The sequence below is a fragment of the Arvicanthis niloticus genome, chromosome 2 (assembly GCF_011762505.2).
Source record: "Arvicanthis niloticus isolate mArvNil1 chromosome 2, mArvNil1.pat.X, whole genome shotgun sequence".
In the NCBI taxonomy this organism is placed as follows: Eukaryota; Metazoa; Chordata; class Mammalia; order Rodentia; family Muridae; genus Arvicanthis; species Arvicanthis niloticus.
In genome coordinates, this window is record NC_047659.1 from 36,011,010 (window position 1) to 36,037,607 (window position 26,598).

General features: G+C 44.2%; 1 protein-coding gene across 8 annotated transcripts in view; it reads left to right on the forward strand.

Annotated features, from left to right (window-relative positions):
* Tanc1 (tetratricopeptide repeat, ankyrin repeat and coiled-coil containing 1) overlaps positions 1-26,598 on the forward strand; it is a 234,757-nt gene that overhangs the window by 128,283 nt on the left and 79,876 nt on the right. For 7 of the 8 annotated variants that reach the window (XM_076928786.1, XM_034494295.2, XM_034494294.2 and 4 more), the window contains one exon: positions 15,739-15,843. The exons of the other annotated variant lie outside the window; for it this stretch is intronic. In XM_076928786.1, the coding sequence (XP_076784901.1) occupies positions 15,739-15,843 (105 nt within the window). The remainder of the gene's footprint in view (positions 1-15,738; positions 15,844-26,598) is intronic. 8 annotated transcript variants of the gene reach the window in all.

The window sequence follows — 26,598 nt, forward strand, 5'->3', positions numbered from 1 at the left end:
GGTACTGAAGAGGGAGCCTTCACGTTGGCTGGCTTGAAATCGCTTCTCTGCTCATGGAAGCCAGCCACTCACAAACAAACTGTCTCTAGATGACACCACTGTTATTTTTTTCTGTCATCGAAATAGATTGATGTTTACTTGGGTGTGTACCAGATGGAGTAGAGAGTCTGTACAGTGTAGCAGAAACATGTACCTTGTACACCAGAATCCTGTCATGTACAGGACATGTGGGGGCAGAGCCTGGCTGAGGGACCAGCAAATGAGACTGCCACACTTGGCTGCATATTCTCTTTACGAAGAAGGTGCAGAAGGCTGCAGATGAGGTCATCGTGCCCTAGTTATGACTCCACCATAATACTGGAGGGTGGTGTTTGATAGTACAACAAGCTCTAGGGACACTGCTGCTTTGGGCAGGACAGTGTTTCTCGAGGACTCTGGATAAAACACTTGTATGCTGGGAAGCTCTCTTTGTGCCAATTAGAAAATGACTGTCAACCCCAAGCTCTTTACTAAAAATACAATAGGAATTTCTTTTCTTGAAAACATTTTGCATATATATACATATATGTATATACATATATATATGTATATATATGTGTGTGTGTGTATATATGTACACACATACACACACACTTTCTATTAGAGCCAGATGTATATACTCTGAGACTTGAATGCATATTTATGCATTCACGTATACATTTGAGTGTGTGCATGCAAAGAGTTGCTTGGAACGAGAGGATTTTTTTTAAAGGTGGCTATGAAATTTGCATAGGTATAGTCTGTATTAGGTGAATATGAACTGTTGTATTCTGTCCCTACCTTTCTTTTACTGCTTTAATAGAAATTGTTACACAGGCTTTGTATCGTCCAGGCAGGCAGACCTGGGTTCAAGTTCCAAGGCCTTGTCTTGGCAGTGCTATGTCTTTGCAAGTTACTAGTCTGACCTCTATATAGAAATGACAATAAATCATCTACTGTGTGTGTGTGTGCATATATATATATATATATATATATATATATATATATATATTTTCTCCCTTCCCCTCCCTTTGGGAGAATACAGGTGCTGTTTATAAAGTGCTGTCTCCCAGAACATGCTGGAGAAAAGCTGTGAATGTCACATCAAACCGGTCCTAGAGGTCACACAGTTTGCCCTCTCTGGCCATTGTTGGTCTCTCAGATGTCATTTTAAAAAAACATTTAACATCTCTGACTAGGAAGACAGTGCTGTTGAAATGCAGGGACTTCTAAACCGAACTGTTACCGAAGATTTGGGTTTGTGGATGTTGAGCCTGTTCACTTTGCATTTGTGTTTAAACATCCTGGCCATGGCCTTGGGAGCCAGCTGAGCCATCTATAGCTTCTGTAGACGCGTCTTGCCAGCCGCTGAGTTGATGTCCATTTCCTGTAGCATGTGTTGTTCCCAGTCTAGTGCCTTACGCTTGTTTGTTCTTGGTCCTGTGGCCACTTCTATTGAAAGCGATGAAGATGAACCAAGACAACGTAAGTGAGCAAGCATGGAGAAGTGGGAGCCACACTGCAGGAACAACAAGCTGAAAGGTGCCTCAGATGGCTGCTTGAGCCTCAGCTGTCAGAAGATTCTGACAGGAAATGATATGAGTGTCAAATCCAGGAAACCAATTCCTGAGGGTTGATATTCACTGTCTTTAGGTTTTACAATACACTCTCTGGTTGTAAGATTTAGAAAAAACACGTGTTTATGTGCATTTGTATGCATTGCACACGCCTGTGCATGTGCACACGCATACATAACATACATACACATACACACATACATAATATCATATGGGTACCCAAAGAGACCAACAGAGGGCATTGGATATCCTGGAGCTGGAGTTACAGACTCCCCTGATATGCCTGAAATGGGAGCTAGAACTTTGAACTCCTGTCTTAAGGAAATCAGCAAGCATTCTTAACTGCCGAGTCATCTCTCTCGCCCCTGTTTCTTTTTCTTGGAGTTTCTGGTGTCTTACTAAGCAATTTACTGTTGAAGAAGGGAAAGCAGAGCCTTACTTGTCCTCTGAAGGCTGTGATGATCAGTTAGTATCAGTGGCCCTCAGATTTCCTGCCATAGACGGAAGGTGAAAAATAAAATGTCCCATGAATTTGCTCCGAAGCAGGGAAGAAACTTGTAGCAGATTGCTTAAGAGAATCACACTTTTATTTGTGTTTTTAAATCTTTATTTCCATGGGTGACATCCCATTTTTTTTTTCTTTTACCCTGGAGATTCTTAGTCACCGTGTCTTTTATATGAGGTGCTCAAAGGTCCCTCTCTCTCTGCTCCAGCTTTCCTGGACTCATTAGACTGTACCAGTCAGGATCTCTTTCATCACAAGAGGACACTGTGGAGGTGGCTCTCTGGTGATGATGTTTATTTTTCCCAATGGCCACAGAGGCACTCTGAGTTCCTTGAGTCTGTCTTTCACTCAGTGGCTTCATGAGCTTCCATAAACATTTGTTTCATGTGGGTTTTCTGAATGTTAGCTGTGTGAGCTCTGGGCTAGTGATGAGGGAGACATAGAGGGAAATAAACACTCGGCTCCAAGCTCTAAGGAATACCCCGTTTACTGAGAGAGACTGGTGATGGCGAAGGCACAGAAGAGTCTATAGAGGGCTGACCGTGTGGAAAAATGTAGGTCTCCCTTCTCTCTGGGGTCACTGGCTACTGGCCCAAAAGGACAAACGGGGCAGAGTCGATGAACAGAGTTCCGGACGGACAGTGAGTATGAACTGAAAGGACCAGCTTCAGAGATAGGGATCAACTTTATTCGGGGTAAATCAAGGGACGTTTTGGGGAAGGTAGAGGGGATTTCTAGGGTGGGTACATGTTATTGACTAAAAGGTAAGGTACTGAGATGCCTCATTAGTAGGGCGAGGCATTTGAAGAATCCCAGGTGATTGCTGAATGGGCTCTTATCAGGAGAAAGAAAGCGGAGCCTATAATTTCAGCAAGACTATGAGACATTCAGCAGGGTCTAGGGGTTTCAGGCTCTCCAGAGAAGGTCAGAGAAGGAGAAACCCTGCTGGTAAAGGGAGTCATCCATTTTGCCCCGAGCTCATGGCTTTCCATTAATGTCAGACTTCAACCTCAGTTAGCAGGGCTTGACAGAAAAAGAGTGAGAGTCCCTTGATTAGCAGCTTGGACATCCCTGTGTGAAGCTGGAAGGGGTCCTTAGATGAGGTCCATGGCAAACTGCAGCTCCTAAGGGGCATCTAGTTGACCATGGAACAGCCCCCTTGATGGCGAGAAGGCTGGTGAAAAAGTGAGTCAGTGCCAGGGTGGGTGGAGCCTGAGAATAGCGGGGACAAGGAACATTAGCCAGGAAGATGGAAACAGTTGCAGCTGGGCCACGGAGCCTGGAGGATTTAAGTTTTTTGTTACTTTGTTTTTTTGGTTTTTTTTTTTTTTGTTTGTTTGTTTTTTTTTTGTTTTTTTGTTTTTTTGTTTTTTTGTTTTTTTTTTTTGTCAGTAATGTCCTTTGAGTGTTTTTATACAGCGGAATGAAAGAGGTTTGAGGTTTCGAGCAGTGTCTGTTTTCTGCTTGCCAGCTGGGACTTGAGACTGGTTGGAACTCTTACAGCGGCTTCATTCTCTGCAGTGATGAGAGAATGCAGTGAGGCAGAGGTCGGTCTGAGAAAATGTCAGGAGAAACACTGGGTGGCAGCTACATATTTACACATGAGAACTTGGGGGGGGGTAGAATATAGACAGTGGCTCAGGGCAGGGACAGTGTGCCACATCACGGCATCACACATGATGCTGCCGTAGCAGTTGGGATATCAGTGGATCACCATTGAGACACTGCCCGTGCCTCTGCCTAGCAGTCCAGAGCTGGAGGATCTCTGTCTTGGCAGAGCCAGTTGGGAAATTTGCCAGAGCTTCAGTTTGGTTTTTGAGGGTGAGTTTTGATTTGGAAGGAAAAAAAAAAGTTGTTCTTTGTACCTTTACACCCCCCCCCCCATACAGTTTTTATTATATTTCTAAGGTGGGCAGGACTCCTACATTTTTGAAAAATAAGAACTCCAAGGCACTAATTGGTCCTTAGATGCTAAGTCTAAGGAATGCTGTTTCTGTTGGAAGCCGGGTGTAGCTGTGGTGTAATTCACTACCATGTACACTCACATGACTTAGCGTGCCAGGGACTTTGGGTCTCCTGTGGAGCCCTGTTTGTGCAGAACACAAGGGAGTCCGAATACAGAACCAACACTCAGGTCTCTGGCCTTGAGGAAGAAGGTAGTTCAGGATGTTGAAGGTCAAGTATGATAAGGAATGAAAAGTTTCTGTTAGCATTTGGAAATACACCAATTGACCTGAGTTGGCCATCTTCTGCCATGGGCCAGACAGGCGCTCCATTAGGCTACTGTGATCTCTGTTGCAACCACTGGGTTCAGCTATTGTGACACAAAGCAGCCATGGACAATATGTAGATAGATGGTCACTGCTGTAGTCTGGCACACAGTTACGAAAGTACTCGGTGGTCTCATTCAGCCTAGACCGTGGTTTTCCTTGACTTTTACCACTTAGGATGGGAGAGTTAGAATTTATTCAGTACACACATTTTAAATCCCAGATGTAAGTACCAACCCCATCAACAGTTGGTGGAGAGCCCTGGGAGGTTAGGTTAGCCCTGGGAGCTTAGGCTCTCCTGGAGGTTACACACCCAATCAGTAATTGGCTAGCACTTGAATTCACCTCTGATTTCAAAGCCTGGCTCACCATCCTACCTCACTGGCTTGCCACCCAGAGAGGACAGTGGCCTTAGACCTGATCATTCTCAAGAGCTCTGGTTGGCACAAAAGACACAGGCTCACACTGCTGTTTGTTTGCCTTCCCGTGGCCAGCAGTGGAGCTGAGCTTTTCTGCTTCCCCTGCGTCCTCTAAGCGTGTGGGTCTACAAGGCCACACACACCGCCATGCGAATAGGCGCTTCTGCATCCAACAGCACCCGCCATTTACTGTTTGAGTCTTGGGTGATCTTTGGCTTTATTTTTTTTATAAGTATTTATTTTGGAGTATTTCTAGATTTATAGAGAGATTGAAAGAACAGTATAAAGAAGTTCCATATGTCTTACAATCAATCTGTCATTAACACAGAACATTGTGTGATACATTTAATATAATTAGTGAACCAATAATGATAACCTACTAAAGTCTGTGTTTGTGGGGTTTTCCCCCCATCTCTAATTCTCTTTTTCTGGTCCACATTATCATATCACGTTCAGAGATCATGTCTCCATAGATACTTTTTTGTTCCTTTGTTTGGTTTTTGTTTTGTTTTGTTTTCTGAGATAGGTTTTCTTTCTGTATCCCAGACTGTCTTAGAACTCTGCAGACCAGGCTGGCCTCAAATTCAGAGATCAGCCTGCTTCTGCTGAGATTAAAGGCGTCTCCATATAATCTTGACTGTGACAGTTTCTCAGACATTCGTTGTTTCGATGACCCTAGTGATTTGGGTATGATATTTTGTAGAGTGCCTGCTTATTGCAACGTGTCTGATGTTTTTCTCACCATGGGCCAGGACTTAGGAATTTGAGGTGGCTTTTTCATCCCACAGAGCCGTAGGTGTGTACCAACAGTGTAGTTCACCTCTGTTGGTTGATTTTAATCATCCAGCCAAGGTTGTGGCCGTTCACTTTCTCCACGGAATGTACTCTGTCTTCTTCCCTCCCTGTTTCCATCCACCACAAAAAGAACACACTTTATTCTCTGCATGGTCACTGTGCAAAGCCCACCTGTACGGGCTGGAGTGAAGCTCACCACTTCTGAACATGGAGTACCTATATAATTTGTATTTATATACCTATGTGCCTATATAAATCTGTATCTTGATAGTTGCCTTTTTCCCCGTTCATTTATTCCAGTACAGATTTAAGTGTGCATGGACTTTCAGAATTTTCCTTGTGTAACTAGGAGTATTCATGCCTTTGCATGCTCTCTGTGAAACTAAAGACCTGCCTATGTGGGTATGCTGTTTAGGCTCTGTTCTGTTAGGCCAAGTGTACAAAGGGCAGGAAGTTGTTACCTCTGAGACTGAATTCCTTAGTGTAACTGCTAAGCGCATATGTGTTACCCAAAACCTTAAAAACATCCAGGACTTTATACTGCTTAGGGTAGCAATCATTTCTTGCCTTGATGGTGGTGAAACCTCTCTCAGCAAGCCTCAGGGCTTTTGTCTGAAACTGACATTGGAGCAGCGCCACCTTGTGGTAAATATTGAGTGTTCCAGGGACAATTTCTTCTAAATTCTGTAACTCTTAACTGTTCTAGCAGCAAGTTTAAAAAGAAAATTAGTTTTGTTTTTCAAAGGGAGGTCACCATTTTGGTATATATTAATTATATTATTATTACCAAGTTTAGATAAAAGATAGATTAGTCATCATTGTCCTAAAAAGAAAAGAAAGCAACCTGGGCTGGATGGGTGCCCCAGGGATTAACAGTGGTTTCTGCTCATTCACAAAGACACGAATTTGGACACACTCTTGTCTGGCAAGTGCCTGTTAATTCCAGCCCCAACTCTGAGGGACCTAGTGCCCTCTCCTGGCCTCTTCATGAGCCCAGGCATGGGTACCCTGTGCACACATACATACACACCTTGAAAGCATAGATGTAAGGTCAGACATTCTCAACCTGATGGTAATCTCAGCTTTAGTAGGACGATCAGATACATTGTAGCAGCTTTCACTAATAAAAGTCCCACAGGCACCTGGACTGTGGTGTATTCAGGCTAGAAATCCTTCTTTCTGTTGTCTTGAACCCAGAACACTGACAGTCAGCCCTACTGCTGAGGGGTTTGCAGCGGTCTGGGTCACTGCAGGCGATGGCAGTAGGCGTGCTGTTTAGACTCCAAAGTGACTAACAGCTCCTCTCAGAACATCACTGCCTGATGTCTGCAGATGTTTCAGTACGCAGAAGGTGTGTGCTTTTTCAGAGATCTCACAGTCAAGCCTGTTTGTCTGACACAAGCCTAGTCTGCACTTCCGATTATTGACCATATACAGTAAGGTCCTGACTGCAGCGATGGCTTCGTGGTTGAGGCCAGAGTGCTTCCTCAACACACAGCCAACAACAGCACAGCAGTGATCTGCCTTGTACTTTCAAGGACATGGGCAGTGATGCATGGTGGGCAGCCTTGCCACCTGGGTAGGAGCTGGAGGACAAGGAGGAACTTGGAGTTTGAGTCCCTTTTCTTCCACTAATATTTTGAAAGGAAGGCTTGACCTTACCAGGTGGAGAGACAATCTTAAGACAAGCCTTTAATCTCTAAAATGAATCTTACATTGCTTTTCAGTGCATTCTAGTTACAATTTAGAGCATAGGTTCCATAGCATTTAAATCCAGTTTCTGAGTCTTGCATTTATTAATTAATTCAAAAATCATATTTAATATGAATTTCATCCCAAGCTGAGACTCACACAGTTCATGCAGGACCTGCAGGCTGCTCAGTCACTCCATTCACTGCACTTTTTTTAAAGACTAGAATTCTCTAGTAGATATCCTCCCTGGTTCTGGCAGAAGTGACAAGCTTGTTCCTAAATATACCACAGCCGTGTTGCTTCTTTGAGTTTATTTCAGCTCTTCATTTAGTTCTAAGCTCTGCTTAGGTTGTAGGACAGCTGGTAAACTCAACCCAGGAGAGGTGAGATTAGGACTGAAAAATGTGTGTTATTATGTCAGGATTAAAGTTGGCTTCGAGTACAGAGCAGTCAGATACATAACAGTTGAAACAAGACACTTACTGCCCTTCCTTTTTCACAGTCCACATTACTCATAGGTACCGTGGTCACTGGAAGTTGTCCCTCATGGGGGAGGTGCTAGAAGGAGTCGGGCAAAGCGACGCTCCTGTATTGGTATTAAAGAATAGGTGTTCCCTGGGGCTGTGGTGTCATATTATCTCAATTTGGTGGTTTCAGCTTCGGATACCCTATCTCTCTGAGCCGCAGGCAGCCGTCCATAGAGTCCTTGTCGAGGAGAGCTCTTACCTTCTGTAGCTTCCGGTGGGTCTACATGCTTCCTACCGCATTGCTCCGCTCTCTACTTCTGTCTTTATAACCTAGGACAGTCTTATTCCCTCCTTTCTCATACTAGGTTGCATGTATCTGGGACCTGTCTGGATACTTCCAGATGGTTCCTTACCTCAGGGATCTTATCCTAACCCCCGAATCTCTGAAGACCTCTAGAAATCAAGCGTCTCGATCATGGACGTGTCTTATGTTATCACACACTTGTAACACAGCATTACCTGAAGGCCTCGTGAACACTTTAAGTTACTGTGCGGATATGTCCACATCCCTTGCCAAAGGAAAGAGAGAAGAGGAAATGGGGGCGTCTCTCGGCACAGAGCCTCAGGCTCAACAAATGCATTGAAATTGCGTGAAGACAGAGAGCAGTTCTTCATCCCAGTATATTCATACTGTTCCGTTATAGTCGGCTGTACCCCAAAGCCCTGGAAGCCCGTAGTCTTTCTCCCAACCCAGAATTTTGCCTTTTCATAGGTGATGTGTAGAATCATCCAGTACATGGCCTTTTGAGTTCGGCTTCTTGGTTGGGTGCACTTGGGACTCATGCGTGTCATAGTGGGCATCAACAAACTTTTACTACCTGTTTCACAAGTAGTCCTCTGCATGTGCGTGCCATATCTTGACCATTTGCTAGGTGGAAGACACTTGGTAGTTTCCAGTTTGGGGTGGTGATAAATGAAGTTGTTCTAACTGTGCACACACTGGCTTCTGTATATGCACATGTTTCCTTTCTCTTGAGGCTGGACTTTGGGGACCTAGGAGTGGAATTGGCAGGATCATATGATATGTATGATATATTTCGTATGAGAGCATCAACTATTCTTGAAAGCACTTGAACATTTTGTAGTCTCACCAGCAGAACGGGAGCTAGGTTGTTAGGTTGTTCTGCATTGTCAGCAGCTGCCTCTTTTGTGTGGTTGAAGGTGTTTGTGTTCTGCAAGGTCTGTCCACTGTGTGAGAGGGCCTTAGGTATCTTTGATGGTCTCTGTATCCAGCTCAGCTGACAGGGCTTTATTAACTGTTATTGCTGCCTGCCACCATCTTTACAGTTTCAAAGCAGGATTTTGTGTAGCTCAGACAAACTTTGAGCTTACAGTGTAGCCAAGGATGGCCTTGAACTCTCCAGCCTCCTGCCTCTACCTTCAAAGTGCTAGGATCACAGGCTTGGTCTACACAGTGAGTTCGAAGCTAGCCAGAGGTACATAGTGAGACCCTGTTATAAAAACCAACGAACTAACCAACTAACTAAAACAACAACAAAAAGAAAGAGCAGCCAGGTGCCATGTCTGTGCATGCTTCTGATTGCAGCACTTAGGAGGGTCACTGAGAATTGGAGACCTGCTTGGTCTACATAGCCAGGTCCAGACTTCAAGACTCTGCTTCTAAGAAAAGGTGTGTGCTCTGTCACAGTCTTCCTTCTTCCCTTCTTCCTTTGTGACAGGAACTGACAGGGTCTCTCACTGAACCTGGAACTGGGCTGGTCTCTAGTAAGCCCCAGCGCACCTGCTGTGGTTACAGACGCGTACCCATGGGCATACCTGTTTTTATTAATGTGAACGTTGAGATCAGAACACAGGCGCTCATGCTTGCATGCAGCAAGTGTCCTGCCCACTGAGCCATTTCCAACCCTGTCCCGAACCAGTTCCTTAAAGATTGAAACCAAAAACCCCTCAAGACTGAGAGGAGTAGCCCACTGTGGTTTGCCATTTGAATTTGCTACTGAAAAACATTTGCTGTAGAAATAAAGAAGAACACTCTCCCGCCAAGAGACGCCTTAGCCTGCTTGATTTTCTTATCCCGTGCCCATCTTCCAACACTAGGTGAAAACTGAGCCCAGATAAAATTGAGGGGACCTTTGCTGCTATGCAGTAGGTAACCTCAGGTATTCCTCACCCCAATAATTGCGTACCCAGACACACACAGAATTATTTTTAACAGAAACACTCTGAAATGAGGAGTAACCTCCACCCTCCCCTCTTTCACTGCCTGGAGATAAAGCCCAGCTTGCTTTATTTCTATTATTCTCCTTAAAAACATTCCTTATAAGGCAGTTTCTAAGCTGCAGAGTAGCTGTGTGGTGAAAAAGTCCAAAAGAGTAGGAAAGCTGGCCGCTGGGAAGAGTGTATGCGTGCAGAGACAGAATACTGAGCGGGGCAAGGCTGGGCCTTCCGTTTGCACAATATAGCAACCACCAGGGTGGCTTTGCCAAGGCCTTCCAGGCCCTTCTCTGGGATTAAAGCAGCTGAGAGCATCTGCTGTGCTCTGACCACTTGGTGCCTGAAACTTTGTGACTGTATCTTCTGTTTGGCACATTTTTCTTTGTTTCCTTGGATTTTTGAGGGTCCTTTATCAGTTTGAGAGTCCCTTCTTTAGCACATAGAGAGCTGAGGAAAGCAGATTGGTATAGGGAAAGAGGTTTAAAGTTCGCCGGCAGGCGGGGCAAGGGTAGCAGAGGCCTTTAATCCCAGCTCTTGGAAGGCAGAGGCAGGCTGATCTCTGAGTTAGCCTGGAGTACAAAGTGAGTTCCAGAACAGCCCTATGCAGAGAAACCCTATCTTGAAAAGCCAAAATAAATAGATAAATAGAACCCATATGGAATAAGTTTAATTTATGATCAAGGAAAGGCCATTTACCAGATATAATGTGTATATCTGTAATCTTAGCCCTTAGTAGGTGGAGGCAGGAGGATTGTGCTCTTTAAGGTCAGCCTGGGTAAATTGTATATTCTATTATATGGCAGTTTGGGCTACATGTGGCTAGCCTGGGCCAACTGTGACCCAGCTTAAAACAACAACAACAACAACAACAACAACAACAACAACAACAACAACAACAACAACAAAGAAAACACCATTCATTACCTTAAGCTTCTTAATCTGGACCAGGCTGGGCTACAGCCATCAGACCCTTATTAGCCTACAGGAGCAGGGAGGTCACTGTGGTCTTTATGGGTCTCCCTTTGCTACTGAAGCATGGTCTGAGATCCTGAGATCCTCAGACCACACTGTAGCAACACCACTAAAGGTGGATGGACAGCTTCTTGATGTGGTCGTCAGGGATAACCATTCAGGAGTGGCCAGGAAGAGGCATCTGGCCAAGGAGACACATTAGCTCACACTCAGAAAATGACATTCGTGTTTTTCGGAGCTCTTGCCTTAAAACAGAGAAAGCAGAAGTGCAATACTCTTTGGGCACTTGCTTCGAGTCTTCCCTTCTTGGTTTGTGTAAGGGGAAAAGCTGTTTTGTTTTAAAGCCGTCAGTACTTAAGGGGAGGGGAGTGTAGTGTTTTGTTTTAAACAAGCTGGGCGTGGACATGTGCTGGGACTTAAGGGAAATGGGCTTTTCAGTATTAATCTGTGTCCGCAGTTGTCTGGCTGCCGTATTTGGAGTGACTTTTAGCATGGATGGTACCCAGATCATTGTTGCTATGGTTTAGTAGATGGCCATTCAGGGTGAAGACCAGCGAGGGTGACCGCACTAGTATGGCCTCGGTTGTCCTCACTTTGCAGCTGCAGCCTACTTGGCTGACACATTCCTGACTGAATGCTCTTTGTCGTAGTACACGCTTATTTTCTTTCTGGAGGTATTTATTCCTCCCTGTATGACCTTAGTCCTTTTAAATGAGTTGTGGGGCAGGGCCTTTAGTCGATAGAATCCATCTGGGGCCCCCCATATCCTTACTTACATATGGCTGTGTGCTGAGGGTCTACACTACTGATGCACATTCAGGCTGTGCTACAGTGTGATGGTCGGGACTGCTAGCTACGGTACTTGGTAGGTCTGAGCTTCCTCAGAGACGTGCCATCTACATTGCATCCTGCCTGTGTCCACAGTCTCTGTCCGTTTTACCACAGCAGAGTAAAGTGTAGGTGGTATGTATCTCTTTGGCACATTAGTATGCACATAACATTCTTTTATCCTAGTTTTTCATTTTAACACTACACGTCTCGGGGGCTTTGAATTCATTCTTCCCAGAAATAAACTTATCTGCCAGGATCAGGGAAGAAATATTCCTGGCTCAGGAAAAGGCCTAACCTGGCCTCACCGAGCCCTCTCTCTGACTGGTCTGTGACTCTGAGGCTCTGTGACCCCTTAGCTTTCTGTTCTGCTTCGTCCTCTGCTCCGTGAGTTCTCTTCCCTACCTCAGAAAGAAGTCTGGTTCTCACCTGTAGCCAGCTTTTTTCCTCGCCGATTCTGTTTAATCCCTTTACTGCGACTTTAATGGTGTTTCCGAGGGAGAGAGGGCAAACGAGCCTTCATCTGCTTTGCTTGATATAAAGTGTGCACGAATTCTCTAACGATCAACTGGGGCAAGAATAAAACCTCTCTGCCTATAAATGTATCTTGTTTTACAGCGTCGGCGGTTCAGCTGTTCGTGAAAAGCAATTTAAATAAAAGGGTCGTGCTGGAGAACAGTTGTTTATATTCGTTCTAATATTTCTGCTGCTAGTAAAAGTTAGGGGGCATCAGGGACACGCAGGATGAATAAAAGCTTTGCTACCTGCACTGAATTCCCTGTTCTCGCTCTAGAATTCCCAGTGGAGTTTCAAATCCTGGGCTTCAGAACTGCACAGGCAGCTGTGTGAGTTCCTCAGTGCTTGGAGCAAATTGTTGGGTTTAACTTGAACCTCAGTTTCCTGACCTAAAAATGGTGAACATTCTTCTTTTCTCCCCAGGTTACTAGTTCTTCCCACATCTTGAATGCATAGATGTGTGCTTAGTGGGTGATGAAAGGCTTACCTCACTGTATTCTAGGTCTTCTTTCATATTCAGCATTATTGTTGTTTATGCTTGGAAACCAAATTGGTCTGCTCCATGTCCTCATGAATTTTGCCCCCATTGTAAGAGCCTTGTCAGTCTGTCTGTCTCCTAACCCCGGGAGCATACTGAGACTGGAATAAAAGGGAAATGAGAAAGGAGGTGATTGAACGGTGATTGACCCTAGATGTGTCCAGATCTTCTTTTTAACATCTTGATTCCTTCGTATTGGCAAGCAGGAACTTGTAAGCAAGACTTTGAAGGAGGGATTGACCTGGGCTGTGCATGTGATAGACGGGTGAGTGGTCTAGTAAGGTGTGTCCTTGAGCTCTTTTTACTTTGTGTTTGCAGATAGCCTCACTAAGTTACCCAGGCTGTCCAGGAAGTTCCTCTGTTGGCCTTGAACCTGCTATCCTGGCTTTGCTTCTCCAGTAGTTGAGTTGAGATGACTGGACTGCTGCTCCAGGCCTGGATCCATTGCATATGGGTGTGGCTTAAACTGATGGGGGTGGCTTCTGAAGGTTCTGAGTGACAGAAGGCTCCTTGTGCCCACCTTTCACAGTAACCACTTGCTATGCCTGGGGAGTGATCTACATTTTAAGAAAGTGCCGAACTGTTAAGAGAGGGTGTTTTTGAGGGGATATTGGGTAAATTCCTTGAAGCCTGGAACTAGATCATTGGATTTGTTGCTGTTGAGCTTGGATGAGTTCTGGGTAGCAGGGCAGGGTATCTATCTGGAGCAGTGAGTGGGTAAGGCTGAAGCTGTAACAGCTACATATCATCAGACAGTTGTAATCAGAGGCTTTGCTGCCTCTTTGCCCTTTAACTGTAAGAGACAAGATAGCTGCACTCCGAGTTGCTGTTGTAAGGAGCTGGGGAAAACCCAAAGCCTGAATAGTTTTTAGCTCGCATGTGCCCAGCTCTGTTTCTTTGTCCTGTTCTGGCCACCTTGCTGTTTCTGTTCTTCTGTCAAATGCTTTAGCCTTTTTGTTTTCCCTCTTATGCATCTTGAGTGTGGACATATTAGACACGATCTGGATGCTGTTGTACAGGCATCAGTCCCCACTTAGACTGTGAACATGGTTCTCCATTTCTGTAACCATTATAATAAAATTCAAAAAAGTCTTCTGATAGAGTTAGATCATTTTTTAAAGCAACCATGTACTTAAATACTTAGTCATTTGTAATCGTGTGTTCTAAGGTTTGAATAGCATCCTTTTCCAAATAGAAGCTCCTCTGATAACACAGCCTGTTTTAGATACAGCGCATTACCGCTGGCTAGAATTAGATTATTTTTCTAGGCATATAGATGATTTTACAGTAAACCTTTAGATGGCAGCATCTCTCACCATAAGCCATATTTCGAGCAAGCTCTTTCAGACATGTGAGATGTATAGACAGGAGGTTGTTCAGAGTCTGTCTGTATCACCCTTTCACAGGATGTGAGGATGAAGCAAGGGGGGGGGGGCGGCGGCACTGGCCTAGGCTGGTTAGAGGACGGGCATTGTAGCTTGTCTGGAGCGGTGTTCACCACCCTTTCTCTGTGACCTTGTGCAAGCTGTAACAAGGTCAAACAGGTGATTCTGAACCAAAATGCTATTTAGGTGGTGCAAATAGGCATTCTTTTTACTTTTCTGTATGTCTAGTCCACAGACCAAGCAATTTACCTATACAGATATGTGCAGAACTGTCGTTTTTTAGCATGTGCGCAGATGTGTTATGAATGATTGCTGGATTCTAATTTTAGAACATCTTGTTACCCATCAAAGAATCCCATTACTCATTACCCAAAAAGCTGGCATATCTTTAGCCCTGGCAACCATTCAAACCTTTGGTTTCTGTAGGTTCACCTACATTGGAGATTACATGTTGAAAGGAATCATGTAAGATATAGCCTTAACATATTTAAAGTTCATTCATGTTGCAGCATGAATAGATGCTTCATCTCTTCTCCTTTCCTAGTATTCCAGTATTCTGTGTTATCTGTTGATGGGCCTCTGGTTATAGCAATCATGCTTCTGTGAACACAGTCTACTAGTTTCTATGTGGACTTATATCCACATGTGTGTAGAACTGCAGGACCACATGATAACTCTGTTGAACAACTGCTAAGCTGTTTTCCAGAGTGCCTGCATCTTTGTCTCCAGCAGCAGGGAATGGGAGTTCCATTCAGTCTCATTAAGAATTCCAAGAGCTTTCTCTGGAGGGGGGAAAAAAACATAAAATTATAAAGAATCCTAATGGTATGGTGGTACATACCTATAATCACTCCAGAGACTGAGGCAGGAGGATGGATGTCAGTTAGGCCTGCCTGACTCAAAAATAAAATGAAAATGCCAGCTTTTTCTGATAAGTTTTGGTTGGGGGAAGGGAATAAGACTCTCAGTATTCCTAGTTCCCAGATCTGTGCTGGACTGTTGGCCACACCCACTTGAGGGCAGCTGCTTCAGCTGCCAAGAAAGCAGCCATGCGTCATCAGCCCGATAAGAGGCCTGCATTCAGTGGCTGCTCGGCATGTTGATACTGAGGCCAGCTGTTTGTAATTCACAACTCCTGGCTTGGAGATACCAAGCAACCAAAGCATCTGTATCCCAGGGAGAGGAAAATGGCATCTCAGTAGAACAGCAGCCCTTACCACTGTGTAGATCTGAACATGTCAAAATCACCTATTTGTCACACAGTAAGGACAACCATGGAAACTGCAGCGAAGGAGAGTGGCTTCAGTTTCAGTCAGAATTTATGTTCTCCAAATGGAGCTCACCCTGTTTTCCTCTGGCAGACTAGACTGGACATTCTTGTGTCTGCTCTGAACTGACAGCAGCCTGTGTGTTCAAGGGAGGAAGGTGTGTTTGGGTCCTGGTAAGGGCACACACTGTATGTTCTGAAGCTCTGTTTGCATCTGGAAAAAATTAGCTACAGTCAGATCTTTCCCTCTGCAGGTCCTGTCAGGAAGCCCAAGTATGTGGAAAGCCCCAGGGTGCCAGGAGATCCAGTTTTGATCCCGTTCAGAGACGGCTCCAAGCCCTCAGAGCCCAGTGAGACTGGTAAGAGTACCTTTTCCACCATGTCTGCCTCTTTCCCTTAAGACTGTGCATAGTAAGTAGCATTCTCCATTTCTGAAAGAAACCTGAGAGTCTCTTGCAAGAATGCTTCGCTGAACCAAATGTATTTGGGAAGTTTTTTCCCCTTGGGCAGTTGACAGAGATTTGTTTAGCTAATGTGAATTCTTGAAATTGTGTACAAGTGGCAGGAATAGTTGAGTTGGGTGTATTTGGATTGTTTAAGGGTTGGGTCTTGTGTCCTCTGGATTCTGACCTTGCTGGGTTCGGGAGACATGCAAAGCCAGTTGACTTTGGTTTTTTGTTTTTGTTTTATATAAACACATTGCTCTTCCAGAATATTTAAGAGCAGGCTTTGGCTGAGAATCTGAGACTTTCACTAGACAAACTCACTTAAGAACACATGGTGACTTTGGAAAGCTTTTTAAAAGTTAAACATCTGTGATTTTCTTTGGGGGGCGGGGGGGATTGGATTAGGGACAAAGAAATGAAAATCCAAACTGATTGAAGCTTCTTTTTCTTTTTGCCATAAAATTAATGTATCACACCCCATACCCACTTCTAAGTCAAAAAGTATAACATATGTCAATGCTTGTAGTGTTTAAAAGACTCACTAATAGTTTGCTTTTGTTGTTTGTTTGTTTGTTTGTTTGTTGAGACAGGGTTTCTTTATATAGCCTTGGCTGTTCTGGAACTCACTCTGTAAACCAGGCTGGCTTCGAACTTATAGAGATCCACCTACTTCTGTCTCCCAAGTGCTGGGATCAAAGGTGTGCACCACCACCACTGCCTGGATAGTTTCTTTATTTTTAATCGACCCAAGAATTTACTTGTTTGCTCTTGTCTAGGATTTGATTGGTCCACAGAATGTTCTAAACCCGTAGTGTGTTTCCTTCCACAAACATGAGAGTAAAACTCTTAGCCTCTAAAAGCTCGGTTTGTCCTCTGTGTGAACACAAGCGTCTAATAACTTGTAACACTGAGAGATGCTCACCCATGGAGAGAACACTCAGCCAGATTTCTACTGTGGAATGCCTGCAGCCAGCCCTCATCTGCCTCCCTTGTGGTGGGGATGGAGACCCCTTCCTTCTATAACCACTGTGTGCGTTCTGTGTCTGATGAGGCACGGGAGGAGGTAGGGTATGGTTGGACAGTAGAGTGCATAATGCTGAACATATACCTGGAAATGAACCCCAGAAGCTGGGATAGGTAAAAGGGAGATGGTACAGGATGGACAGGAACTGGATGCTGATGTCGGCATGAGGAGGCCATCCTGTTCTTTGGGTCCAGGTACCATTTCTGTAGTAGAAGGAGCTTGCATTGAAGATTTGTGACTAGGGAAACAAAGCAGTTGGTGTATGTGTTGAAGGTAGAGGGTTCATGTTAGTGACCCCTTAGGTCAGATGGCTGTGAGGGCTCGGGGATACCACTGAACTGGCCACTCCATGAATAGAAAGGATGGTTTATTGGGGATCAAACTAAGACTATCTCTGGCAGGTGGAGAGGCACAGAGAGAAGAGTCAAATGGCACAGAAGCAAGCAGATCTTGTATGACAGTCATCAGGGTGGCGTCTTTGAGCTGACACTGGCTGTTCAATTGATTGATAGCTAGATGCCCCTGCCCCTTTGGGGTAAATTAAAGGAACTTCCTGGTAAATACCCCTCCCCTTTAGACCTCTGTCTACCTAATAAAAAATCCTTCTATTTACCTGGCCAAAGTCCTGTTTAGAACTTGTCACCAGCACTGCCATTTTGGGGGGCCACTTTGGACCTAACAGAGCCTGTGACATATATAGCAAGACTTCCCCACATTGTTTTTCTCCTATGTGTTGAAGGGAAAACAGAAATATTCTTCAAATGTGAGTACTGGTCATCATACTCAATTCAGATTAATTCTGTCACCCTATACCAGAATCTCTACTGACCAAAGGCTTTGTAGTCCTGGCTTGATTAAAGTCCTGGAGTTTTGACTGTGTTAGGTGGATACCATCAGGAGGATTCATGGGGTTCTATGTTGGATTCTTCTGATGTGAAACAAGGAGACAGACTTAGAATTTTTATTGGACTAAGAAAAGTGGTTACAAATAATTCTCATTGTCAACTTTTCTCCTCTGGCTTGAGGCAGATTTGGATGCCTTTCCTGGCAGGAGGAGGTGTGTGTATACTTGACTCTGGGCCAAGCTAAACTCACGAGCAGCCATTGGTCTTGCTAGAGTGGCCAAAACTTGCATGTGTGCTCATTCCTAAGATCCCAGCTGTCTGATTCAGCTTCCTCAGACCCCATTAGGACCCAAATCACAGTCTGGATAGGTTGCAGATGAGAGCCCAAGAAATAAGGTGTGTTCCTCTTTGTGGGTGTGAGACAGTGGTATGGTTCGTGTTTCTGGGTACATATTTATATGTAGAGATAGCCACGATGTGGCACAAACCCCAGCACTTACTCTGTTGGCTGATGGCAAGGCAGTTGCCTAATGAAATTGAATTTGACAATTAACCAAGGGTGGCGAGATTTGTAATCCTCCTGGAATCTTTTAAGTTTCAAGGGAGTTAATTAAGACTGCCATATCAAAGTGTAAGTGTTACATCCAGATCATTGAACCTAAAGTGGACACTTATGCTGAGTGGAACCAACCAAGCTTTGAATAATAAGCCTAGCATGTACAGAAGCATGATGGGTAAACTCTAATTCCCAGAGTTTAATATCAGCATCGTCACTCAAGTTCCACTTGAAAGTTTGACCTTCCTGCCTCCCATGCTTCCTTGGGGCGCCCCTATTTATGTCTGTGACCCTCCGGCTGCTATCAGTAGTAACATGGCAGTATCCAGCAGATTAACAGTCGATTGAGCACAGCTCCTCCTGAGATGCCTTGGAAATTTTACATAGACTTGTGCAGTATCAGTTTATTACTTTTTCTTTTTTCTTTTTTCCCCTGAGACAGGGTTTCACTGTGTAATCCTGGCTGTCCTGGAACTCACTCTGTAGACCAGGCTGGCCTCGAACTCAGAAATCCCCCTGCCTCTGCCTCCCAAGAGCTGGGATTAAAGGCGTGCGCCACCACTGCCCGGCATATCAGTTTATTCCAAATGTCTGAGCTACACTCTCCTAGACACCTTGTTTTGTTTTAATGGCCACACAACTCTATTAATTCTTGTTTTTTTTCTTCCCACTGTTTGGAATTTAAGTCAAAAGAAAAATAAGACCAATGAGCATATACATTTTGTTTATTAAAATAAACAAAACTGGGGAAGTAGGTTCAACCAGATGAACGTTTGATAAGCAAAGAGCTGGATTATTAAAGTTTACACAAGCCTGTAAACATCTGTGAGGAAAGTCGTACTATATATTTTTTTAATATTTTGAAATATGTTTGAAACACACACTTTTTTTTTTTTTACTCTGGCAAAAACAGTGACTTAATGGATGGAGGAAACAATACTTCTCTCATTCCTCCCCTACCTCCTCTGTCAAATGGTCCTCATAACCTATGCACCAAGTAGAACAGGCCCTTTATTTGTAAGCATCCTGTCATTAAAACTCAGCTCAGCTCGTCCCTCCCCGAGCCCCACAAACAATACCTCTTCCTCTATAGGGGAAGGAAACTCAGGGGAATCACAGGGGATTACTAAACTGCAATAAATCGCTTTATTTCTTTGGATTAGGAACATCCATATTTCACTTAGGGTTGCTTTACTAAATCATTTAGCAAGGCATGCTGAGATAGGGAGGCGTGAGAAAGCTCCTAATGAGTCGTTGCTCTGTGATCCATCTCAAGATAGGACGAACCCTCTTCCTCAGCAGTTTGGTTTGCAGAGAAGAGTAACACACATACTAGATGTGTGGTCGGTGCATGACTGTAATGTAAGCGTCCTGTAGGGAGGAAGTTTAAGGCTAGCCCTTAAACCCATAGTGAGTTACAAGCCAGCCCAGGCTGCATACTAAGACCTTGTCTTAAAAGCCAAGACAAACCAAGAATAAAACAACATGAAGTAGCAGTTTAATTAAGCAAAAAACTATCCTATGAAGAGTAGAGGGCGTCTTCTGAGATTAATGTGTATGGTCGTATTTTATTGATTCCTTTATTTTTTTAAATTATTTTTACATTCGAAATGATGTAGAGAGGAAAAGAGACCTGAAGAATAATGGCATCTGTCTGTTCCCTACCTAGTTTTAGAAATTAAAAAAAAAATCACTGTATTTCCCCTATTTATAGTCTCCTTCCTTTCCCAAGAAAGTAACCCCCAGCCTGATGTGTCTTTAATTTTCAGTGTTGTAGACGCCAGTGCACCTGTTCTAATGGTTGGTTGAGACTTTGGTGGAAGTGTTGAAGTGGACATGCCTAGCACATGCCTAGCACATGCCCAGAGGAAGAAGGACTGGGAGTAGAGGAGCTGTTGATTTTGTTTCCTTCAGTAGATTTTCACTTGTGAAAGCCCTTTGCTAGGTGCTGTTTGAAATGAGTTACCAAGTATGCATGGGGTCCTCTCTTCGTTGAGCTTTGGTGTCTAGTAGGGGATTAAAGACCTGTGCACAAAGCGACTGTAATTCAGAGAAGGAATGGTACTGAATACAAACTGTGGTGAACTGCTAGTTCAGCAGGTCAAGATGCTGAGCACAGGGAAGGCTTAACTGATGCTCTGTGCTTTAGAATTTACCTGGTAGTCTAGCTAGGCTCCTGTGTCAGAAACACTACTTACCTCAGTAGTTTATCCAAAACAGAAACTGAGTTTTTTTTTTTTTTTTTCCCTACAGTTTTTGAGGCCTGGAAGGTAAAGGCTTACAGATTTCTTTTCCAAAGAGGCTCCTTTCTGGCTCTCAGGTAGCCATCTTTTTGCTATGACCTCATGATGCAGAGATGGATCACTGGGTCCTTCTTTCATATGCAACATGGATCTCATTGTGGAGGGCTGTGCATTGCTGGACCCCTCATCATCTCCCAAAGGCCCCATATTCTATCACACTGAGGGTTAGGAATGGGAGGGAGACTTACAAACATTCAAGCCATAGCATCAGGCAAGAGAACAGCTGGAAAGAGCAGGTTGTGGCTAGCATGGGGGAGAGTGTTGAGAAAATGGTTTCCAGAGTGAAAGGGGTAAATATAGTCTGTAGAGCAGTGTCAGGAGACAGGGGATGGGTGAAGGCCCTGAGAGGAAGAGACCGATGACCCCTAATCTGTGGAGGTGACTGCCGTGGATGAGGGGCCTCAACTGTTTGATGCAGCTTGTTTTAGAGAGGTTGTCCCTTGGGGATAGCAGAAAAGCTAATAAGTCAAAGTGCTGAACTTTGAGTGGGAAAATCATAGAGGGCCCCAAGCTATAAACTCAGCAGATAAATTGGGGACCCATAGTGGGCTCTAAGCTCCAAGCTCAGCAGATAAACCAGGGACCCTTTGTCTTAGAAGCCAAATGAAGTGAGTTAGATAGAAGGAGAAAGATCATTCTATTTCGAGAAGACACTGCTGAGCAGCCTTGGGGTTTTGTTAAGACACTGTAACAGGGGTGGAGAGATGGCTCAGAGGTTAAGAGCACTGACTGCCCTTCCAAAGGTCCTGAGTTCAATTCCCAATAACCATATGGTGGCTCACAACCATCTGTAATGAGATCTGATGCCCTCTTCTGGAGTGTCTGAAGACAGCTACAGTGTACTCACAAATATAAAATAAATAATTCTTTTTTTTTTTTTTTTAAAGATACTGTAACAGGGAGAGAGGATGCTCGGGGAGCGGGCATGAGAAACCATGCTTTCTCTCTCCATGTACCTCGTGGTGGTTACGACTCTCCACCTTGCAGGACATAGTGTGCAAAGTTAATAGAAATGGAGGTACGCCATCAAGATGCAGTTAGTAGGGCTATTTCAGGAGCGTACTGGAGGTGAATGAATGAAGTTACAGGTAAGTGGAGAAGGAAGCATTGGTGAAGGCAGCTGCCTTTTTACCCTCAGGAAGTTGAGAAAATGAAGGTGCATGAGGGGCATGGCTATAGGGTTTTTTGTTTTGTTTTGTTTTTTAATTTCTAAGAAAAGGGCTTTTCTTGAATGTAGTGGTCAACTTCATACAGGTTCTCATAATGCGGGCTGAGGACCTAAAGTGTCTCTCAGTTCCTGTCTGTGTTTATTAGGTCAAACTTTTTTTTTCCTTAAGTAGATACTTACTCCTGGACAGTTCTACACATGCATATGATAAATTTTCATCATTTTCACTTCATTACCATTTTTTGAGCCTACCTCCTGCTATAAAACTCTAAGAAGTCCCCTCCTGCTTTTGTATGGTGTGTATTTGCAGTCACCTGAGAAGGAAGTCTCAATTGAGGAGCTGCCCAGATCAGATTGGCCCACGGGCCTCTCTGTCTTGATTGTTCATCAACATAGGATTGCCTAGCCCACTTTGGGTGGTGTCCCTACGCAGGTGGTCCTGGGCTGTGTGTAAGAAAGCCAGCTAAGCACGAGCCAGTGAGTAGTGTTCCCTGTCATTTCTGCTTTGAGTTCCTGTTCTGGCTTCCCTCCACCCGCGCTGTCTGATAGCTGTCTTCCCGTAAAGTGTTTTGCCATCATTTGAATTGCAAGCCAGACTAGCAGCTTTTCAAATGAAACATTACATTTATTGGAGTACTTGGCTGTAACCCGAAGGACAACATAAACCCTTCCCTCCACTGAGTTGCTTTTGTTCAGTACTGTGTCACAGCCACAGTGACACAGAAAACCAGAACAGTGGTGCTGGGAACTCTCTGTAACAACTCTCTGTAACTATTCCTCAGTAGAACTTCAACACTGCTTGTCAGAGCAGGATATTGCCTCTTGAGCATCCTGATACCCTTCAGTGCTTCGTGCTTGCCACAGGACTGAACATTCACTCAAGCATTCCCCCGATAAGACACTGAAAATAATTAGTGTTATTAAGTCCCAACCCTTGAGTACCTATCTTCTTAGTATTCTGGATGGTGAAGTAGGAGGTCTGCACAAGGCATTTCTCCACCCGCGCTGTCTGATAGCTGTCTTCCCGTAAAGTGTTTTGCCATCATTTGAATTGCAAGCCAGACTAGCAGCTTTTCAAATGAAACATTACATTTATTGGAAATAATGATTGGCAAACTATGGTTGTTCACAGTTGCGCATTTATCACACACTTTATTCCAAAGGGATGAAATGAGCAGGAAATGAGCCTGTCACTTCAATTAAAGAAACAAACGAAACAACAGAAAGACACCTCACGCATCAGTCATCATTCTGAAGCTCGGCCTTTTAAATGAAAGTTAGTTTTTTTTGGGGAACTTGGCTCTTGTCACATTGCACTTGGTAGCTTCTCGGGATTTTTCAGTTAAGAGCTCATGTAATATTAATGATTACGATGGTATGATATTGTGTAATAAAATGTGCCAACATTTTTAAGGTTTGCAAAACCAGCATTTTCCCAGTTGACCCAATCTATGATGTTACAAAAATCTCGCATGGGTAAATGATCCTTTTAAAGCAGGAGCAGGCTGCGGGGTAGCTCTCTGGTAGAGTGCCAGCCCATTTAGTTTGCACAGTGCCTTGGGTTAATTCTCCAACACAAAACAGAACAAAAACCATAAAACAGATCATTGGATTTTACAGGACCAGAGTACAGACAGTTAATTGGTACCCATTAAAGTCTGCGCTGGGATTTACCTTTAAGAAATTGCTCTTTGTCAGGCATTGGTGACAAAGAGAATAGCCACACTTAGTTTAAAAGGGTCTTCTGTTTCTGAGGTTATAGCTCTACAGGACTCCATCCCAGGGCTGGCTGCTGCAGCTCAGCAGGACAGAGAGTCCTCGGTTCTGTGTTCATTCCCCAGCACTGACAGAGCCAGAAACATAGCAGGTTGAATGAGGGGGTGAACGAAGGCAAAACATGGAGGTGAATGAGTTGACGAGTTGACAAGCGTAAAGCTCCCGTGTGTGTAGCTATGCATTAATGTTATGGCCTAAAAACAGTGAATTAGCACATAGATGATCTGTTCACAAAAGACTGACTGTGGGAAGTAAGGAGGGACTCGCAGTGGCTCAAGAGAATTAGCCAGAAAAAAATTGAAAATGTAACCCAGCCATAGTGGTGCACATCTTTAATCCCAGCACTCAGAAGGCAGCAGCGGGCAGATCACTGATTTCAAGGCTAGCTTGGTTTACAGAGTGAGTTCCAGTACAGCCAGGGCTACACAGAGAAACGCTGTCTCAAAAACCAAAGCAAACAAACAAACAAAAACCAAGAGCAAACAAAAAAAGAAGTTGAAATGCTTGTAGTAGCAGTCAAAGAGGACAAGAAGTTAAGCAAGATGTAGACCGTGGGTAGAAGTGCCAGAGATTAGGAAAAGGGCCTGATGTCTGGTCCAGGGCCCATCTCACTTAACACAGTTGATCAGCAGATATCCTAGGAACTTTGTATGCTTCAGTTGTTCAAGGTCACATAGCTAGTGAGTAACCAGGAGTTGTCCGCAATAGCCAGTGCCCTGTAGAGAACAAAGATGAGAAAGAGGCTTGCTTCTCTATGTACTGAGCACCAAGAACCGTGGAGGAGCCCCAGAACAGAGAGGGCTTAGATATGTAACTTAACAATGGACCTCAAAAGTCTGGGAAACAGAAACAAAGCCAACCCAAACCCAGTAGACAGGAAGGAATAATAGAAACCAATGCAACAGAGGCCTGAAAGACAACACCAGGACTCATGAAACAAGGAGTTGGTTCTTGAAAAGACAAACAAGACTGACAATCTTAGCTGGATTAACCAAAAGATGGAGAGAGAAGAACTCCGTTAGCAATGAGGCTACAGTCCAGCAGGCATCTAACAGTGTCTGCTTTAAGGAGAGGGGGAAGATTATCTAGGAAATGAACCAGTGAGTGCGGGTCTTAGTGAGAACGTTTGGTGTGCACAGTAAAACGGAGAGGTTTTCCTGGAATAGTGAGTTTAGAAGAAGCTATCTGGACCGTGAAAATGATAACCAATTATATTGGGGGGGCGGGGGGGGGAGAGAAATATAAGCACATTTGAAAATACACGTGAATGTGGGAAACCAAAAACTCAAACAAACGCTAGCCGAGAAGTGCAGCCTGGCTGGAAAAGCTGGTGGGGTGCTAACCATCCTGTGGTTTGGAAGGTATTTCTTACATGTTGCTGGTTTTGAGGTTCACATCCTACAGGAAGTGGGTATGGCCACGTCAGCAATCAGGAACTTGAAGTTCTGAGAGAAAGTCATTACCAGAAGAGGTGTCTAATAATAGCCTTGGTACAGAGGAATTATCTGACTCCCGAGATGGCAGGGAGGGAAGGAAAAGGACTGTGAAGGACACCAAAGATTTGACCTGATGGTGGCCGTCAGAGAGAGTCAGCGCAGGGACTGTTCTTTGATGTTTGCTTCAATGCGTGGTACTCTGTGTGTCGATTGCTAAGAGACACAGAAGGGAAGAGATCCGTGATCTTCTTTTTTCACTCTCCTCATGGGCTAACCTTCCACAGTGGTGCCTTACTGAGGGTTCCGTGAGGGTGTTATTGATGAGAGGAGAGCATCGCTGTCCATTTACTTAGTGCGGTTATCTGAAGCCAGCTGTTCTCTCAGTTCTACATCCGTGTATCATCCATTCTTTGCATATTTAAATCCGGGACACATGAGATGAAAGTAGGTATTTTCCCCCTCTGGTCCTTATTCCACAGATATTGGGTAAAGTATCCCCATGATTGATGAAGGAGCTAATATTAGCTGTATGAATGAGAACCGACTCTTTGTCCTGAAACATCCAGTAGAATGCAGTTTGGAGCTCTCTGGAACACAAAGCAGCTTCAAGGAAAATCCTAACCGTAGCAACACAGTGGAGCAGCACAGTGTGGGCTTCCAGACTCCTCTGCTCTCCCAGACTGCACTGTTATTCTTCACTCGGGGGTAACTCTGCCAGAGTAGAAGACCAGGTAAAGAGGATGCTGTGAGCTAGGCCAGAGAGGAACGGCTTAGTGAGCATCAAGGAGCTCAGTCTGAAGTGGACCTTCTAAGGAGATGGTCACTCACATGAAATTTAGAAAAATTAGTGTCCCCGTACCTCAAAGAAATAAATAAAACAGTTGGGAAGCCTCTGGAGGAAATGAAGTTCTGGTGATGTTATGGATGCAAAATGACGTAAAGAATGCGTGTCTTGGAAGAGGAGGAGTATGGAGAAGAAAAGGAGAGGAGGAGCTAGGTGATGAGAGAGAGAGAGAGAGAGAGAGAGAGAGAGAGAGAGAGAGAGAGAGCGAGAGAGAGCGGAGGGAGAGTGGGAGAGAGGGAAGGAGGGGGGCATGGAGGCGGATGTTCGAGTGTCTCCACCAGTCAAAGATAGTTGCTATATCTAGGTTGGGTATTGGGTTACACTTCTGATTGTATGGGCATCTTGTTATTGAGCATTACCAAACTTATAAAGCCTTTGATTAACATTTAAAAAATTATATAAAAGCAAAAGGGAGAAGGGGAGATGGAATAGGGGTTTTCTAGGGAGGGGGAATAGGGAAAGGGGATAGCATCTGAAATGTAAATAAAATATCCAATAAAAATTAAAAAAAAAAAAAAAGAATGAGTGTCTCTTCATCTTCAGCCCTAGTAGAGTTTTAGAACTTTGGTAATAGTTACACCGAGGTTGAACAGGGAACATGAATTTCAATATGTCTTTTCAACTCAGCCATTAAGCTTGGAGTTCCACAGTTCTCCAATTCATTTGAACATGGAGATTGAATGAGTAGTTTTGTAGTGTTTTGTTTTTGACAAATG